Source organism: Vigna unguiculata, chromosome 11 (genome assembly GCF_004118075.2).
Source record: "Vigna unguiculata cultivar IT97K-499-35 chromosome 11, ASM411807v1, whole genome shotgun sequence".
Lineage (NCBI taxonomy): Eukaryota > Viridiplantae > Streptophyta > Magnoliopsida > Fabales > Fabaceae > Vigna > Vigna unguiculata.
Window position 1 is genome coordinate 35,441,774 of NC_040289.1, and position 21,177 is coordinate 35,462,950.

The 21,177-nt window shown below is 33.0% G+C and overlaps 2 protein-coding genes and 1 pseudogene across 2 annotated transcripts; all 3 read left to right on the plus strand.

Annotated features, from left to right (window-relative positions):
* The first annotated feature begins 4,414 nt into the window (after positions 1-4,414).
* Positions 4,415-9,337, plus strand: LOC114168875 (annotated as a pseudogene).
* Positions 9,338-12,761: 3,424 nt separating this feature from the next.
* On the plus strand, positions 12,762-18,448 carry LOC114168874 (beta-galactosidase 8-like). The gene is made up of 19 exons (XM_028053842.1): positions 12,762-12,952; positions 13,060-13,155; positions 13,391-13,503; positions 13,581-13,647; positions 13,734-13,826; positions 13,960-14,103; positions 14,273-14,361; positions 14,500-14,605; positions 14,700-14,787; positions 14,948-15,066; positions 15,508-15,669; positions 15,824-16,026; positions 16,114-16,202; positions 16,363-16,472; positions 16,850-16,963; positions 17,065-17,166; positions 17,367-17,578; positions 17,667-18,003; positions 18,113-18,448. Exons 2-19 carry the CDS (start codon positions 13,060-13,062, stop codon positions 18,218-18,220), a joined length of 2,352 nt encoding a protein of 783 aa, XP_027909643.1. The 5' UTR covers positions 12,762-12,952; the 3' UTR covers positions 18,221-18,448.
* Positions 18,449-19,160: 712 nt separating this feature from the next.
* Positions 19,161-20,345, plus strand: LOC114169055 (fasciclin-like arabinogalactan protein 11). The gene has a single exon (XM_028054072.1). The coding sequence runs from the start codon at positions 19,266-19,268 to the stop codon at positions 20,139-20,141; it is 876 nt and encodes a 291-aa protein (XP_027909873.1). The 5' UTR covers positions 19,161-19,265; the 3' UTR covers positions 20,142-20,345.
* The last annotated feature ends 832 nt before the right edge of the window (positions 20,346-21,177 follow it).

Below are 21,177 nucleotides of genomic sequence, written 5' to 3' on the forward strand. Positions count from 1 at the left end.
TTTTCGTTATGCATCAATTTACTACACTCATACCTTGTTTAGATTAAGAGAAGAATGAAGAGCACAAGGACTACTCTTTATCTTTGTGCAAATGTGTAGGTGAATAAAGAATATAATGGAGAATAATCATTCTAACTTTTATTTACTAATTTGTTTTTTCAAACAAATGAATTGCGAGTTTTTCATGTTAGAAAGTCATCGAAGATGGTTAGGGGTGATCATGGATTGAATTTTTAATAATCCAATCGACATCCATTTTGGATCCAAATAATTAGATTAGATTTTCAATCCAAATCTATTTTTTCAAAAAAAGTAGATTGAATTTTTTAAAAATTTAGATCCAAATATTTAGATCAAGTTTAAATCCAGATCTAAATATTTGGATCAAGTTCAAAATCCAAAATTCATTTTTCATAAAATAAATTCAAATTAAATTTTTTAATACTTGTGTCCATAGGGCTGACACCATAGAATTTGACAGATTTTTTGTCGGGGCCAACGAGGCCAAATTTCAGCATGGGATGAACTTGGATGACTTTCGAACGAATTTCGGTCAGGGACGACGTGACCAAATTTTGGCCAAGGTCGACTTGACAAAATTTCAATCGAGATCGACTTGACTGGATTCGACTGAATTTCGGCCAGGGCCGATTTTGCCTAATACGACCAAATTTTGGCTAGAGCCGACTTGGCCAAATATGGCCACATTTGGGCCAGGGCCTGATCAGTTAAATTTTGATCAGAATTGACTCCACTAAATTCGTCGGTCGGGACCGACTTGACTAAATATGACAAATTTTCGATCACAGTCGACTAAGTTGAATATAGTCAAATTTCGTTCGGGACTTACTCGACCGAATACGGCTAAATTTGGGCTAGTGTCAACTCGACCAAATTTTGGTCATGACCAACTCGACTGAATTTGGCCAAATTTAGGTCATGACCGATTCGCCTAAATATGACCAAATTTCGGTCGCGATCGACTTTGCCGAATACGACCAAATTCAAGCCAGGACCAACTCAGTCAAATTTTGGTTGAGACCAACACAACCAAATTTTGACCAGAGCCGACTCGACTGAATTCGGCCGAATTTCAGTCATGGCCGACTCAGTTGAATACGGCCAAATTTCATCCTAGGCCGTCTCAGCCGAATACGACCAAATTTGGGATAGGGCCGACTCGGCAAAATCTCAATCGGGACCAACTCGATTGAATTCAATCGAATTTTGACCGGAGCTAACTAGGCTAAATACAACCAAATTTTGGTCGCGGTTGTCTCGACCGAATACCGTCAAATTTTGTCTAGGTCGACTTAGCCCAATGCAGTCAAATTTGGGTCGGGGTAAACTCAACCGAATACTTCCAAATTTTGTCCAAGACCAGCTTGATTTTATCTTTGAAGTATGAACTGAATCTTGAAAAGTTCTAAGTAAAGAAAACAAAATTAAAACCTTCTTGAGGTATACAAGAACATAAAAGATTTCTCCACAAGGTTCAAACTCGAGACTTAGTTGTTAATCAACAAGAGAGATGCTTGGAAGGTAATATGGTAAAAAGAAAAATCTATCTTCTTCCAAAGGATTTAAGTGGAAGACAGTAAAATTGCAACATCTCCTTGCTTTTTTCAGGGTTCCTTTGCATAATGCATTCCCTTTCTCCAACTACATTGGTTTTACAAAAGATGCCATAACTTGTGCATCACAATAGCTATTTCTTTCACCCTATTTTCATTGCAAAAAAACTGCTCTGTTTGATAACAGCAAAAAAACTAAAATTGATTGTGATGAAAGACCAGTGTGGCCTTCAATCGTGAAAAAACAATGCTCCATCCATATATCATTGTTGATGCAACATCCATATATCATTACCAGCTAGCAGGAGTGTGTGCTCAAATATCACAATTTAAGGTTTTAAAACAAAATCCTATCACCTACCTATCATTGTCTCCCACTCCCAAACATTCTCTATAGAGAACTCTGGTGCTATGAAAATCCATATGCATGGAAAGTGGGTTTTCCTTGTTCTTGGACTAGTTCTTGTTATGTTGCCCGGATACAAAAACGGGTACGGATATGACATGAATACGAACACAAAGATACGGTTAAATTGATAAAATATAAGATACGGAACACGATGTGTATATACATGTTAAATTTGAAATTGTCAATTAATACATTGTCAACTAATACAAAAATAAATCTAATTTATTTATCTAATATCCAAAATGTCAAAAATAGTGATAGTATAAGATTTTTTCTTTATTTTAATCGTCAAAATCATGTCAAAAATAAAAAATATATCTTTCAAATTAGACATAATGTGTCGTACAAATATTGTAGAGTGTCAGTATCCGATGTATCATACACGGGACACGCCATTTATGAGACGTGTCGGAGCATCATAAGTTGTGCCTGCATTGTCTTTGTAGACAAGAAATGGGTGTGATGATTACCAAAATCCAAACCATTACTTACCATGCAGTTAATGATTAAGAGTGTTTGATTGCGAGAAAGAGTACTATAGTGGTGAATTTATCAGAGTGTGTAATTTGACTGATTGTTGTATCCCTCTATATATTTAAGGGTTTTTCTTGACCTATGATTTCTTCAAAACATTTGCAGCCTATATTATGTTACACAAGGACTAGTTTTAATGTTTGATAACTAAAGGAGGTGGGAAAAGAATATTCTGTGTCTAATATATATAAGAAAACAGTGGTTGCATTGCAAAAAAAAAATGCACCTTTTTCCCAAAGAAATTGATATTTTTGTTTTCTTGGTAAGCTTTAGATTAGGCTCTATCATCGGGTTAGCCGTTGCCTGAAGTTGGTTGAAAATAATAGTGATGTCATTAACAAGCTAAAAAGAACCGCACCAAATTATGATTTGTTTAAGATACAGTTGTTGACTGATTTACATGATAATAAGAATATGATGCCTTAACTTTCTTTCTTTCAAAGTTTACAAGGGCACAATACATGTAATTGTGAAAAATAACGTACAAAGTCTTTCTTTTTTAATACTAGATTTTAGGATTCAATTATTTTTTCGTTTGCTATTTTTTAAATTAAAAAATTAGTGTTTCATTGAGAATAGATCTAAATAGCATAAGTAATACGAAAGGTAAAAGATATATGAGAGATATAAGATATATATTGAACGAAAAAATTTATTGTATTATATTAATGTACTCTCTTATATACATAATAAAATGTATCATAATATCAAATATTAAATATTTATAATATCTCAATCTTAATCTAAAATAATAATTAATTTTTAAAATTGAAATATTTCTTAAAATTTAATTTAAATTAAAAAAATATTAAGTAAATATTTTCAATAAAAAATATACAAATCCACAAAAGAAAGTAATTTTTTTTGGATGAAAAATATTGCATCCTAGTAAGTTCAGAAAATAAATAATGAGTGGAATTTGCTTTAGTAAAGAATCATAAATAATTAGATAATAAAAAGAAGGTAAAGATGAATGATTAACAAAACTGTGCAAACTTCCACAAAATAGAAAAACTTAATTAATTAAGAGTATTAAAAAACAACAACGTGACAAAGTATCATATTATCAAAAAACGATTTTCCTTAAAAGAGTGTATTTTTTTTAAATAAGGTTTCATGAATACTCATGGTCTATGATGTACACACGTAGAACATTTATATTATTTATTAATATATTTAATTTTTTAAATAATAAAATATGATATGTAATATATACATATTTAAAAACACAATAAATATATAATTATTATTATTATATGAATCTAAATTAAAATTATATATAAATATTACCAAAACAAAAGATTATACATTACTATTAGCATAAAAATATTACTGTATTATATATATTAAATACTTGAGTGATAAAAATCCACAAAGTATCCACGTGTATATGTCATCCAATTTAAAAATTTTGATATATCATGTCTCGGAACATGTCTGCAAATTTCCGACACACCATGTAATTTAAAAATAAAGGCAGAATTTTAATTTTTTTAAAATGTTATTATATTTTAAAATCTTCTATCTACATTATTTATACAAATAATAGCCTTCCAAAATAATAATAATAATATTCAAACTTTTTATCAAATCAAAAATGAAAGAAATGATAAATTTGTAGAAAAGTAATGACATAATAGGAAATGAATACATAACCAGAAAAAAAAAAAAATTATTGTGCCATGCACTCTTCCGAGTAACAGTGCAGTTTTGTCTTTCGTGTCAGTGTCGGATGAGCTTTCGGAACAGGGAAGCGCGGGTCGCAAGGCGTGTCGGAGCTTGTCTTAACTTCAGAAAAATCCTTGTTTCCTATAAATACAGGAAACGAAAACGAAGAGTAACTCATTCCTCAGTTGCTTGTATTTGTTTGTTTTGCACTCACAATCCAAAAAAGGCAATGAAAGTGACACATATTCTCTTGGTTCTGGTTTGGTTCTTCTGCATTTATGCCCCTACTTCGTTTTGTACAAATGTCACGTATGACCACAGAGCATTGGTCATTGATGGCAAGCGCCGAGTCTTGGTTTCTGGTTCTATTCATTACCCTCGTAGCACTCCAGAGGTTCTCTTCATTACCCTCTTTCTGTGTCTTTCAAATGTTACATGTACACTATTTTTTTCCCATGTTTATGAACTTTGGAGTTAAAAGGGGTGGTATTTATTGTTGCAGATGTGGCCAGACCTCATTCAAAAGTCCAAAGATGGAGGAATTGATGTGATTGAAACTTATGTTTTCTGGGACTTACACGAACCAGTTCAAGGCCAGGTCCTCTTCTTTCTACTTCTGTTAACGTTATTATTACTAATACTATCACCATTCTTGTATAGTTTCTGTTGTTCACTGCTACTTGCATTGTGTTCATTTTTAAAACGAGCTCAGTAATCAAACAGAAAATAAGTATATGCAGCTTAGGAAAGTAAATGATCACTGGTTCACATATTTTTATGAGTTAGTAAGAACAATGAGATAGAGGGTATTTCTTAATGTCAATCAGAAGCTTAAACTTGTGAATAACTCAATGATGGAGTGTGTGCTTTGGCTTGGCAGTTTAATTTTGAAGGCAGGGCAGATTTGGTTAAATTTGTGAAGGCAGTAGCAGCAGCAGGTCTCTATTTGCATCTGCGGATTGGTCCATACGCATGTGCTGAATGGAACTACGGGTAAAATATGATCTTTTTATGTATTTTTGACAAAGAAGTTCATATCTGATCATGGCCTTTAACTTTTCTGAGCAGTGGTTTCCCTGTTTGGCTACATTTTATTCCGGGAATTCAGTTCCGAACCGATAACAAACCATTTAAGGTAATTATATCCCTTTTTTCTCTTCCTGCATGTCTCATTCTGCTGCCTCTGCTTCCTTTTATCATGTGAAATTGAATTGTCTCCAGGATGAAATGAAGCGGTTCACAGCTAAGATTGTGGATATGATGAAGAAAGAGAACCTCTATGCACCACAGGGAGGACCTATTATTTTGTCTCAGGTTGTTCTTAAACTTTATTAAATACATGTAAATTTTACTTTATAAAAATTTGTGACATCCACTTGTGAAGGACCTAATATTTCATACCTTTCCAATATGAAAAAATTAAGTAATACTAGTATGTATACCTTTTAATGCCAGATTGAAAATGAGTACGGGAACGTTGATGAACATTATGGTCCAGCTGGTAAATCCTACATCAAATGGGCAGGATCAATGGCAACATCTCTTGATACAGGGGTTCCTTGGGTAATGTGCCAACAGGCTGATGCTCCCGACCCAATTGTAAGTTTTCTCCTTTTACATTTTACTATATTGTCTATTTTCCTGATTCCTGCATAGAGAAGTCTTACTATGCTGCAGTCTACACTTATTCCATAATTTGTAATTGTGACAACTCTCAGATCAACGCATGCAATGGATTTTACTGTCATCAATTCAAACCAAACTCTAACTCAAAACCAAAAATGTTTACTGAGAACTGGAGTGGATGGTTAGTGTCCTTTTCTATATAAATCATTTAAGTATTTGAATGTCATACTCAAAATATGATCTGATTGATTGTGTATCACTTTCTCATCAACTGTACTTCTCTTTTTGTTATAACCTTTTGAACTCTGTGAAACTGTAGGTTTCTTGGGTTTGGTGGTCCTGTGCCTTATAGACCAGTGGAAGATCTTGCTTTTTCTGTGGCACGCTTTTACCAACTAGGTGGAACTTTTAATAATTACTACATGGTAATACAATGTTACATGTTGTTTAAGGATTTAAGCTATTCAAGATAGGAAAAGAGCTGATGCTTTCTACTTTTTCTGTTCCTTGCTTGGAAAAAGTACCATGGAGGGACTAATTTTGGCCGAACTTCCGGTGGACCTTTCATTTCTACTAGTTATGATTATGATGCTCCAATTGATGAGTATGGTATGGAGTCTTTCAACCTTTGTATCTCATATTAATTTTCGATTCTGTAGAAATATATAAACTGGTCAAGTTTGATTCTATATGAAGTCAAGAAGATGAGAAAATAGTATTACAATGGAAATATATTTTTAAAATGTCTGAACTGTATGTATGATGCAGGAATTGTTAGGCAGCCTAAGTGGGGCCACCTGAAAGATTTGCATAAGGCCATAAAACTTTGTGAAGAAGCAATGATAGCTACTGATCCAACAATTTCATCTCTTGGATCAAATATAGAGGTAATAAGTTGTCTTTTCAAATTTAGGCAACAATTTTCGGATTATAGATCATGAATGTCAGACTAAGATTTAGAATCAATTATCCCAATGGCGTAGACACTTCATTGACATGAACTGTATAATTACATATCTCAACATTTACTATTCCAACACAGGCTGCAGTTTACAAGACAGGATCTGCTTGTGCTGCCTTCCTTGCCAACAATAATGACAAATCTGATGAAAATGTGACCTTCAATGGAAATTCATATCACGTGCCAGCATGGTCTGTTAGCATCTTACCAGACTGCAAGAATGTAGTGCATAATACTGCAAAGGTTTGGCTCATCAGCTTTAGATCTAAATAGATAGTTCAATTGAATGAAGCTACTTTATCTACAGTTTAGATCTTTTCTTTCTTTCCCATCACAAGAAGTGTTATAACCTATAGTTGTTTATGATATGATAGATTAATGTTGCATCTACAACTTCAAGTTTCACAACTGAATCTTTAAAAGAAAAGACTGGTTCTTCGGGTGATTCTAGCACAGGATGGAGTTGGATTACTGAACCTGTTGGCATTTCAAAGACTGATTCATTCACAAAATTTGGGCTAGTGGAGCAATTAAATACAACTGGTGATAGAAGTGATTACTTGTGGTACTCATTAAGGTAAAGTACACCTTCTAGTTGGTAAAGCTTTCTTCTGATTTGCAATTCTCTGCCCCATACTGATACTTTTCATGGTTTTTTTTTCTGCAGCATCGATCTTGATGCTGGTACTAAAACTGACCTTCAAATTGAATCCCTTGGTCATGCTCTTCATGCTTTCATAAATGGGAAGTTTGCAGGTATATAAAATTTGAAGCAATGACATGATGATATTCATGGTCGATTAAGATCAATTGTTCATAGATTGTTTCTTGCCAAAATGTCCAGTTCTTTATATGGAATAACTCATCATTTATCAATAACGATACTTATCTCTGACACTATAGAGAACTTTTTCAGGCAGTGGAACGGGAACCAAAAACAAAGCTGCGATCAAAGTAGACATCCCCGTCACACTAGTGGCTGGGAAGAACACAATTGACCTATTGAGTTTAACTGTTGGGCTCAAGGTTTGGCTTTTCTTCTTGAAATATACATTGCCGTCTTAATTCATCTCCACAGTATTTCACTTTATAATCAAACCAATTCTCATCACCACATAAACTAATGCAATTCTTATGCGCATCAGAACTACGGAGCTTTTTATGACTTAAGGGGTGCAGGAATCACTGGCCCTGTGACACTGAAAAGTTTGAACAATGGTAGCTCTCTTGATCTGTCCTCCAAGACTTGGACATATCAGGTTAGTCTCAGGCTCTCTGGTGTAACCAAATCCAGCTTTTATTTCTCATTTTGAGGTTCTAATGAAGATAAAATACACTGTTTATAATTTTTGTGAATGCAGATAGGTCTTAAAGGTGATTTCGGTCCATCTAGTGGCAGTTCTGGCCAGTGGAATTCACAATCTAATTTACCTACAAACCAACCATTGATTTGGTACAAGGTAATCTTGATCAGAATATGGAGTCTACTGAAATTAATTACCCTCTTATCGTTATAACAGCATAAGTAGACAAAGTCATTATTACTAAACTGTGTGTATCTGATATCTTGGCAATCACACACTTCGTATGAAATTAAGAGAATGCTACTTTAGGGCAAATGGTTTTTGCTGTTTTTGCTGTTAACTAATGGAAATACACTTTGTATCAGACAAACTTCATTGCGCCCTCTGGTAAGGAACCAGTTGCATTTAACATGACGGGGATGGGAAAAGGTGAGGCTTGGGTGAATGGACAGAGCATTGGGAGGTACTGGCCTACGAATATTGCTCCAAATGAGGGTTGTACTGATCCCTGCAATTATAGAGGGTCCTATCATGCATCCAAATGTCTCAGGAACTGTGGAAAGCCATCACAGTTATTGTAAGTGCTACATATTCTGCATGAGAAGTTGAAACTTGAAAGTAAGTTGAAATCATGCTAGATACTTATATAGTAACTATTCCTGCAGATACCATGTACCACGATCATGGTTACGCCCTGAAGGCAACACACTTGTTTTGTTTGAGGAAACCGGAGGCAACCCTAAGCAAATCAGTTTTGCTATAAGACAGATAGAAAGTGCGTCTTCTCATAAATCTGCATCTCCCCTTCCACATGTAGAGTTATGAATTTCAGATGCAGAATCATGAAGAAAAGTATGGCGTGTACTTCTAATAAGGTGATCTCTTCCATTAAATTTGCTGGTTTTGGAACACCTAATCTTCAAACATGGAAACTGCAGTAGCAATAAGGCTCTATCCGTTGTGCAGAAGGTGTTATCTTGCTTTCAAGGAGCATCTTCTAACAGAGCTGCATTGGATGAAGCAATTGTAGAATTGGACTATCAAGGAGATCCATGTGAAGGAGTAACAAAGAGTTTAGCTGTTGAAGCTTCTTGTGCATAGACATGTTGCTTCAAGCCAACTTATTAGTTTGTATTTGGTTGAATAACACTCTGCAGTCTCACAAGTCTCTGAGACTCATAGTTAGAAATGATTCCTCGTTATTTAATGTTAAATGGCATTCTGGTACTAAGGAAAAAAATGTCAAACAAAAACAGTGTAGTCGCATGTTTTAAGGAAGTTATTACCCTATAGTATGTTTTATTTCTTTTTGGACTCTCTCTCCTAAGAAATTATTTATAAGAATTTTTTCATTTAATTTATTTTAAGAAAATTAACTAATTTAATTGCTAACATTAAATTTATCATTATACTTTTTTCAATAATATAATTTGTGTATTTAATTGATTATTTCTCACTTGATTTTTTTACCTGATTAATTTATTTAAAAGGATAATAATGATTACGTAATTTGTGTCTTCAATCTAACAAGAGAGCTAAACTATTCCATTAACTTTAGCATCTATTAAGTTTTGATTAAAAAAATAATAATTAAAAATTTGTCTATTATGTGAAATTTTGATACATTAAGCTTTATTAATTATCCATTTTTTTAATAATTTTGATTATGTAATTACTATAGATGCAGAATACTATCCGCATCTAATCATTTATTTCCTTCTCCTTTTTCACTTGTTTTTTTACCTAATTAATCTCATATTTATAAGGATAATAATGATTACATAATTTGTGTCTTCAATCCACAAGATACAGCTAATCTATTTAATTAACTTTTAGTATCTGTTAAGTTTTGATAAAAATTTATTAATTAAAAATTTGTCTATCAGGTGCAAGTTTGAATATCAAGCTTTATAAAATATTCAATTTTTTACTAATTTTGATTATCTAATTATTTATTATCCTTTAAAGCAACTCCCTCTCTCCTATCTTTTTTTTTTTAACTCGTTTTAATGTAGAATCTTTCTTCCCGCCAAAAAGTTAAATTAATCAGTTCTTTTTAAAGGAATAAATTTATAAAAATTGTAAGAGAAAGTAATTATTTTTAAAAAAGTGTGATTAATATCATTTGATAATGAAGAAATAAAATTTTGATTAAATTTGACATTTAATAATAATAAATTAATTTTTTTGTCTCACAAAATGATTATCTTATATTACTAATGTCATTATGATAATTATATTAGTGATGTTGCTTGCGTAGTATGTTATCATTAACACTTAAAAAATTATATATAGTATTGGACATAACTATTAACTTCAAAATGTATTTTATTGGGTATTTTATTGGTAGTACATATAATAATTTAAAAATATTTCATTGTGATTAAGATTATAGTATATGTTTAGATTTTACTTAGAAGGGTTAAATATGTTTTTGGTCCCTCAAATTTTAATGAATTTTGGAATTAGTCCCTCTTCGAAACTTGATACCAATTTAGTCCTTCATCTTTAGAAATGTGTGGATTTAGTCCTTATTATCAATTTTTATTAAGTTTATTTGATGTTTCAAGTGCATTTCATGATAGTATTTGAATTGTTTATACCATTTGACACACTTTCGCTTCAATGTTAACTTAAATATTATCATAAAATGCATTTACAATGTCAAATAAACTTAACAAAATTTGATAAGAAGGACTAAATCCACACATTTCTAAAGATGAATGATTAAATTGGTATCAAGTTTCGAAGAGGGACTAATTCCAAAATTCACTAAAACTTGAGGAAACAAAAACATATTTAACCCTACTTAGAAAGATTAGTGGTTTAGCTTAATTAGAGTTAAAAAAAGAATATACTAATTTGTATTCCCATTAGATATAAAGAAAAAGAATGTAAAATGTGTTTAATAAAAATAAAGATGATTTAAAGTTGTCAATTGAAATCCAAACAAACATGGTTTACCAATTTCTATATAAATTACGTCATTAATTAATTACAATCTTAATCTGAAATGAAATTTTTATCTACTTGTTTAAAACAGTAAGTTTAATTAATTATTATATATGTAAAATTTATCCAAAATATTCTTTCCGCTTTTCTTAAATGAATATTAATTATATTCTTTAAAACATGATTATTTTTATCACATTTATGAATTTATTATTTAAAATAAAGAAGAATAAATTTTATATTTTTGTTGGAAGAAAAAATATTAGTTTAGAAATAAGTATAAGAGTGATAAAGGTGTTTCACTACATAACTGACTACAACTAATCAAAATTAAATAAAAGTTGATAGTTAATAATATGGACAACATAGAAAGGCTCGTGAACAATATTAATTATATTTTCTTTGGGATGAAAAATATTACATTGAGGTGAATTTAGAAAATAGATAAGGGAGTGAAAACCCCTTTATTAAACAAAATGATATCATTGGTGAAGTTTAATATTTGCAAAGCCTAATGTGACCTTAGTTGGAAGTTTAATATTTGCAAAAAGATACAAATCCACCAAAGAAAGTAATTTTTTTTTGGGGGGGGGGGGAAAGAAAAAAATTCCATCCTAGTAAGTTCAGAAAATAAATAATGAGTGGAAATTTGCTTTAGTAAATAATCATAAATAATTAGATAATCAAAAGAAGGTAAAGATGCATCATTAAAAAAGCTATGCAAACTTCCACAAAATAGAAAAACATAATTAATTAATAGTATTTAAAAAAAGAAAAAAAAAACTAATGTAACAGTATCATATTATCTGAAAACGATTTTTCTAAAAGAGATTTTTTTTTTTAAGATAAGGTTTGATGAATACTCATAGCATGTCTTTAAATTTCGGATACACCATGTGATCTAAATATGAAGGCATAATTTTATTTTAAAATATTATTACATTTTAAAATCTTTAAATTACATTATTATATAAATTTATAACTATATGCAAAAATAAAACTTTCTTATTTCCACAATTACCTTCTTTTTAATTTATCTTTTACAACATAATTATTTATTTATTTTTTAAAACATAATACTTAATTTTACACTTTTCTATAAAACTATCCTAATAATTTTTTTTCATTCCTTTATTTATTAATATTTTTTTATTTTCTTTCTTTCATTTATTTCACTCTACTTAATAAATATAAATTTATTTTATATATTAATTTAATAATATTATAATATCATTATCTATTAATATGACATCATATAGTATTAATATGATATCATATATATTTAAAAATGTGTAAATTATACTAATAATAATAATAACAACATCCAAATAAAATAATAATTGAAACACTTTTCTACTAAATAGTTTCCTTTCCGGCCCTTTTTTGAAAATCTGAAGATCTTTAATAGTGGAAGATCTTGTGCATGAAACCTGCTTGAATAGACTCTTGTACAAGCTTAAACATCCCAACTTTTTATCAAATAAGGAAATATGAGATAAAATAAATGATAAATTTGTAAAAAAGTAATGACATAATAGGAAATAAATACATAAACAGAAAAAAAAAAAAAAAAAGATTATTGTGCAATGCACTCTTCCTTGAGTAACAGTGCAGTTCTAGCAGTTGCTCTGTTCAAGTGTGTCTTAACTTCAGAAAAATCATTGGTGCCTATAAATACAGGAAATGAAAGAGTGACTCATTCCTCAGTTGCTTGTGTTTGTTTGTTTTGCACTCACAACTCGAAAAAGGCAATGAAAGTGACACATATTCTCTTGGTTTTGCTTTGGTTCTTCTGCATTTATGCATTTATGCCCCTACTTCGTTTTGTGCAAATGTCACGTATGATCACAGAGCATTGATCATTGATGGCAAGCGGAGAGTCTTGGTCTCTGGTTCTATCCATTACCCTCGTAGCACTCCAGAGGTTCTCTTCATTACCCTCTTTCTATGTCTGTGTAATGTTACATGTAAACTATTTTTTTCCTATGTTTATGAACTTTGGATTAAAAGGGGTGGTATTTGTTGTTGCAGATGTGGCCAGACATCATTCAAAAGTCCAAATATGGAGGACTTGATGTGATTGAGACTTATGTTTTCTGGAACTTACACGAACCAGTTCAAGGCCAGGTTATTATTACTATTACCATTCTTCTATAGTTTCTGTTGTTCACTGTTACTTGCATTGCATAGAGTTGTTTTTTCAAACTTGCTCAGTAATCGAACCAAGTGTGTGATTTTTCACTGCTTCACATATTTTTTCTGAGTTAATAAGAACAATGAGATAGAGGGTATTTCTTAATGTCAATCAAAAGCTTAAATTTGTGAATAAATAAATGATGGAGTGTGTGCTTTGGCTTGGCAGTATAATTTTGAAGGTAGTGCAGATTTGGTTAAATTCGTGAAGACAGTGGCAGCAGCAGGTCTGTATGTGCATCTGCGGATTGGTCCATACGCATGTGCTGAATGGAACTACGGGTAAAATATGATCTTTATATGCATTTTTTTCACAAAGAAGTTCAAATCTGATCGTGGCCTTAAACTTTTCTGAGCAGTGGTTTCCCTCTTTGGCTACATTTTATTCCGGGAATTCAGTTCCGAACTGATAACAAACCATTTAAGGTAATTATATCCCTTTTTTCTCTTCCTGCATGGCTCATTCTGCTGCCTCTGCTTCCTTTTATCATGTGAAATTTAATTGTCTTCAGGATGAAATGAAGCGGTTCACCGCTATGATTGTGGATATGATGAAGAAAGAGAACCTCTATGCATCACAGGGAAGACCAATTATTTTGTCTCAGGTTTTTCTTAAACTTCAATAAATGCATCCACTGGTGGAAGAGTAGTATAGACAGACATTCTCGAATTCTAAATGGCCTACTGCATACTTTTTAAATATGAAAAAGTTATGTAATACTTAGTATGTAATGGCAGATCGAAAATGAATATGGAAACATTGATGCGGCCTATGGTCCTGCTGCTAAATCCTACATCAAATGGGCTGCATCGATGGCAACTTCTCTTGATACAGGGGTTCCTTGGGTAATGTGCCAACAGGCAGATGCTCCTGACCCAATTGTAAGTTTTCTCCTTTTAGCCAGCCATCAACTTAAACTGTTATGTAATTCATATTTTACTGCATTGGCTATTTTCCTGATTCCTGAATAGACCAATCTTACTATTTTGCTGTATACACTTATCCTACTTGATTGTTTACTCCATAATTTGTAATCTTAACTGCACTCAGATTAACACATGCAATGGATTTTACTGCGACCAATTCAATCCAAACTCTAACTCAAAGCCAAAAATGTGGACTGAGAACTGGAGTGGATGGTTAGTGTCCTTTTCTATATAAATCCTTTAGTTATTTGAATGTCATACTCAAAGATGATCTGATTGATTGTGTATCACTTTCTCATTCAACTGTACTTTTCTTTTTGTTGTAACCTTTTGAACTCTGTGAAACTGTAGGTTTCTTGCGTTTGGTGGTGCTGTGCCTTATAGACCAGTGGAAGATCTTGCTTTTGCTGTGGCACGCTTTTACCAACTAGGTGGAACTTTTAATAATTACTACATGGTAATACAATGTTACATGTTTAAGGATTTAAGATATTCAAGATAGGAAAAGAGCTGATGCTTTCTACTTTTTTCTGTTCCTTGCTTGGAAAAAGTATCATGGAGGGACTAATTTTGGCCGAACTACCGGTGGACCTTTCATTTCTACTAGTTATGACTATGATTCTCCAATTGATGAGTATGGTATGGATTCTTTAAACCTTTGTATCTCATATTAATTGTCGATTCTGCAGAATTATAAAAACAAACTTTAACTTGACATCATATTCTCATTTTATATGTAATGTCAAAGCTCAAAATTTGATGTATATTCTTCTAAATATATCTGAACTGCATGATGCAGGAACTATTAGACAACCTAAGTGGGGCCACCTTAAAGACTTGCATAAGGCCATAAAACTTTGTGAAGAAGCACTGACAGCTACTGATCCAACAATCACATCTATTGGACCAAATATAGAGGTAATAAAGTGGTCCTTTCAAATTTAGGCCACAGTTTCCGCATTATCTTAGTGGCCTATATGTCTCAAATTTTACCAAAATCCCACAAAACTTTAGAGGTCTACCAGATTTTGTCAATTTGTCATAGTCTGCTAGTTCCTCCCTCCTTCCCAATTTTGTGTTGCCTTTTATTGATTGTGGAAAAATATTGCAGTCTGGTCAGTGAAGGTTCTATTCTTTCTCTTCTGGGTGAATACTTGTTTTACTAGCTTTATCAAGAGTCAGTCTCTTCTCTTTAAATAATGTATACCATTTAATCAAGCATCACTTGGCATAAATGTTGGTTAAAGAAGGATCGTGAATGTCAAACTAAGATTTAGAATCAATTATCCCAATGGAGTAGAAACTTCAGTGACATGAACGGTATAATTACATATCTTAACATTTACTATTAAAACACAGGCTGCAGTTTACAAGACAGGATCTACCTGTGCTGCCTTCATTGCCAACAACAATGAAACATCTGATGCAAATGTGACCTTCAATGGAAATTCATATCACCTACCCGCGTGGTCTGTCAGCATCTTACCAGACTGCAGGAATGTAGTGCTTAATACTGCAAAGGTTTGGCTCATCAGCTTTGAGATCTAAATAGATAGTTCAACTGAATGAAGCTACTTTCATGATACATGTGGTTAATCTATCTGTAGTTTAGATCTTTTCTTTTGTTTCCTATGACAAGAAATGTCATAACCTACAGTTGTTTATGATATGATAGATTAGTTCTGTATCAACAATTTCAAGCTTCACAACTGAATCTTTAAAAGAAAAGATTGGTTCTTCGGATGATTCTAGCTCGAGATGGAGTTGGATTAGTGAACCTGTTGGCATTTCAAAGGCTGATTCATTCTCAAAATTTGGGCTAGTGGAGCAAATAAATACAACTGGTGATAGAAGTGATTACTTGTGGTATTCATTAAGGTAAGTGCACCTTCTAGTTGATAAAGCTTTCTTCTGATTTCAAATTCTATGCCCCATGGTGACACTTTTCATGGTTTCTTTCTGCAGCATCGATCTTGATGCTGGTACTCAAACTGTTCTTCACATTGAATCCCTTGGTCATGCTCTTCATGCTTTCATAAATGGGAAGCTTGCAGGTATATAAAATTTAAAGCAATGACATGATGATATTCATGGTCGATTAAGATCAATCGTTCATAGATTGTTTCTTGCCAAAATGTCCTGTTCTTTATATGGAATAACTCATCATTTATCAATAAAGATACTTATTTCTGACACTATCGAGAACTTTTTCAGGCAGTGGAACGGGAACCAAAGACAAAGCTGCAGTCAAAGTAGACATCCCCGTCACACTAGTGGCTGGGAAGAACACAATTGATCTACTGAGTTTAACTGTTGGGCTCCAGGTTTGGCTTTTCTTCTTCTAATTTGTTTATATTTTATCATACATGGTATATAGTGTTTAATTTTGTCTTTTCTACCTATCGGCTTTGATACCACTTACCACTGTTGGAATTATATATATTTTTCATCATATGGGTTATAGGATATAGTCATTAAGAAATTTTGGTTCAATATATACGACATTAGTCTTACACATATAGGCATTTGACACCACAACATTAGTCTTACACATATAGGCATTTGACACCACATTTAACTTTGCCTTTTTTATCTAACGTCGAACTTTGATAACGTGAAACTTTGACTCATACTTGGATTATTCCTGACACAAACCGGTTCTCATCACCAAATCAACTAATGCATTCCTTATGTGCATCAGAACTACGGAGCTTTTTTTGACTTAAGGGGTGCAGGAATCACTGGCCCTGTGATACTGAAAAGTTTGAACAATGGTAGCTCTCTTGATCTGTCCTCCCATAACTGGACATATCAGGTTAGTCTCAGACTTTCTGGCGTAACCAAATCCAGATTTTATTTCTCATTTTGAGGTTCTGATGAAGATAAAATACACTGTTTATAATTTTGTGAACTCAGATTGGTCTTAAAGGTGAAGATTTGGGTCCATCCAGTGGAAGTTTTGGCCAGTGGAATTCACAATCTACTTTACCTATAAACCAACCATTGATTTGGTACAAGGTAATCTTTATCAGAATATGGAATCTACTGAAATTAATTACCCTCTTATCGTTATAACTGCATAACAAGACAAAGTCACTATTACTAAACTGTGTGCACCTGATATCTTAGCAATCACACACCTCATATAAGATTAAGGGAATGCTACTTTAGGGCAAATGGTTTTTGCTGTTAACTAATGGAAACAAACTTTGTATCAGAAAAACTTCACTGCGCCCTCTGGTAGTGATCCAGTCGCAATTAACATGACGGGGATGGGAAAAGGTGAGGCTTGGGTGAATGGAAAGAGCATTGGGAGGTACTGGCCTACGAATGTTGCTCCAAGTGATGGTTGTACTGATTCCTGCAATTATAGAGGGTCCTATCATGCATCCAAATGTCTCAGGAACTGTGGAAAGCCATCACAGGCATTGTAAGTGCTACATATTCTGCATGAGAAGTTGAAACTTGAAAGTAAGTTGAAATCATGCTAGATACTTATATAGTAACTATTCCTGCAGATACCATGTACCACGATCATGGTTACGACCTGAAGGCAACACACTTGTTTTGTTTGAGGAAACCGGAGGCAACCCTGAGAAAATCACTTTTGCTACAAAACAGATAGCAAGTGTGTGTTCTTATGCATCTGAATCTCACCCTCTACATGTAGACTTATGGAATTCAGATGCAGAATCAGGAAGAAAAGTAGAGCCTGTACTGTTTCTGGAATGCCCTTATCCTAATCTGGTGATCTCTTCCATTAAATTTGCGAGTTTTGGAACACCTCAGGGGACTTGTGGGAACTTCAAACATGGAAACTGCAGCAGCAATAAGGCTCTATCCGTTGTGCAGAAGGTGTTATCTTGCTTTCTCTTTCAATAAGTTCATACATGTCTCTTGTGTGGCTAATTTTTTTTATTTTTTCATTTGGATTATACTTACTCTAAGGTGCATTTTTTAACAGGGCTGCATTGGATCAAGCAGTTGTAGAATTGAGGTATCAATTAATACATTCGGAGATCCATGTGAAGGAGTAGCAAAGAATTTAGCTGTTGAAGCTTCTTGTGCATAGACATGCTGCTTCAAGCCCACTTATTAGTCTGTACTTGGCTGAATAACACTCTGCATTCTCACAAGCCTCTTAGACTCAAATGATTCCTCATTATTTAATGTTAAATGGCATTCTGGTACTAAACTAAGAAAAAAATGTCAAACAAAACAGTGTATTTATACTTTATGAAAGAGGAAACTCTTCACTTATAAATGATGTGTTAAGTGATAATTGTCGTTTTTTACTCTAAAGGAAGGTTTCTTGCACACTGGACAAGAAATTGTTGTCATACATATAAGATTGAGAAACACAAACAGTGAACAACTTCTCTAAAATAAAATTCATTAGATTTACGAAAACGCGGGGCAACATATTATGCCATTGTTTGTCTCGATACATCATCACCTAGTTATAAACCCGGGTTATGGAATGTCAATAATTCGTTCAGGGAACTTTTATCATAATTATTTATAATAACTATTGTTCGACCTATGTAAAATATAAGAAACAGGAAATGGATCTAATAGATTGTGTACTAGAATTATGATTGGAAATGCATCATATACACCTAATATTATGCAAATTGTTCGACCTGCTCATGATGATCCAGAGACATGGAAACTAACTGACATTGATTTTACTGTTTAATCAACCACTCTTTCTTTCGCCCTATCTTTACCCGAAAAAAAAGAAAAACTCAAACTGTTTGATTACATGGTCTCAGCAAAAAAACAATACCATTCACAAACTTAATTGATTGCAATGGCAGATTGATATGGCTATCAATCATTAAAGTGCATTGCTCCATGCTTCATATATTGATGGAACACCTCAATGGCCTTTGCAGCTTACAACGGAGTGTATGCTCAGAAATCACAATTTAAGGTTCTAAAAACAAAGCCCTTCACCTACCTATCATTGTCTCCAACTTCCAAACTTTCTCTATAAAACCCATCCCCACCATATCAACAATGCATCAACTACTCATTACAATTACAATTCCTATCATTAGCACTCTTTTCCAGTATCATCTCTACTTTCTAAACCATCATTTAACAAAACCAAAATGATGAAAAAGCATTGTCTCTTTTCCTTCTCACTACCACTGCTAGTTTCATTTTTGTATTTCACCACCACTTTAGCCCAATTATCACCAGCTTCTGCCCCCCTCAAACCATCACAACCTACACCTACCCCACCAGCTGAAGCTCCTAAACAACCATTGGTTCCCTCATTGCCACAGTCACCAAGTGATTCCACTCCTGACACTTCAGCAGTTGACATTGTTGGAATCCTGAGGCAGGCCAAGTCATTCAACATTCTTATCAGACTCATGAAAACCACCCAATTGATCAACCAACTCAATGCACAACTCCTCACTACTAAATCAGGTGGCATCACCATTCTAGCACCTGATGACAGTTCCTTCTCCGAACTCAAACCAGGCTTCCTCAACTCTCTTTCTGATGGCCAAAAGCTCGAGCTCTTACAGTTCCATGTTCTTTCAGAGTATGTGTCTAGCTCCAACTTTGATACTCTGACCAACCCTGTGAGAACACTTGCAGGGGATAAACCTGGAAAGGTGGAACTGAATGTGATAAGTTACGGAGGGAGTGTGAACATCTCAACAGGTGAGGTTAACACCACCATCACTGGCATTGTATACACAGATAAGCATCTTGCTATTTACAAGGTGAGGAAGGTTCTTCTTCCTATGGACTTCTTTGTTGTTGCTAAGGCACCTGCAAAGGCACCCTCTCTGGCACCAGAATCTTCGGCAAAGGCGCCTAAAGCAGATAAAGAAAAGTCTCTGTCTCCAGATTCCTCAGAATCATCTGAGATTAATTCCACCAACGGTACCTCTGGCACTGTGAAAATCAGTCATGGAATGTGGTTGTCTCTTGTCCTTGGACCAATTCTCCTTATGATATTGCCATCATAAACCGAAATTGGTTTCACTGAATTTACCAACGTTCAAGCTAGTATACATTCGATGTTCAAGAATGAATTGTGTTGCGTGATTGCGAGAAAGGAGTGAATATTGTGAGTCCAGAGCGAAATTCGAACATTGTAGCGGTGAATTAATCAGAGTGACTGTTGTTTTCCTCTATAAATTAATTCAAGTGTTGTGTTTTGACTTATGGTATCTTCAATATAGTTTACAAGCTTTATTATGTCTTCTTAAGAGAAATTAATAGAAACTTTGGTTTTACGAATTTAAACCTCTAATTTTAAGCACACTGCATATCATTTGAACTCCTCCACTTAGATTAATTCTAGGTAATGGTCTAATTAGTTTAAACTACTGCTTCAATCTAATTTGGCATTCGACTAAGTGATGAATACCCTGTAATTTGAGGTTCAGGTGCCGTGATCCCACACTTTTATTTATATATATAACGTTTCAAACGATATTTTAATTCATTTTTAAATTATTTACGCAATTTGAATATCATTCTAAATATCATTTAACATGTAAAAAAATAATAATATTAAGTTAAGATAATTATATTTATTTTATTTTTTTAAAAGTTTTAAAATAAAAATATATAATTTAAAGAAGAAATAAGTTTCCGTTTTACATTTAAATTAAAACATTTTGTTTTTTTCTGAACATCGCTTACTTTATGACTAAGTTAGTCGTATGAGAACAAGACATCAAGTTTCCTTGTTAACACGTACTTGTACAGTGTATCGTTGTCGGTTATGGAAAACACTATCGCAAATTAAATAGCGAAAAATGGAATAAAACATTTTTGTATTAGTTAGTGTAAAACATGGAGATGTAAGCTTAGGTGAGAAAATGACATAAAGGAAAATAAATAAATTAAACTTACATAAATAAAACAATAACGAATTCCGTGAGAACTTTTTTAATCTTTTTCTCTCACCATCTTGGGAAAAAACTAAATATAAATATAATTGATGAATTAATTTAATATGTGATTTCCCAATCCCAATCCCTTTCACTGCTAAAT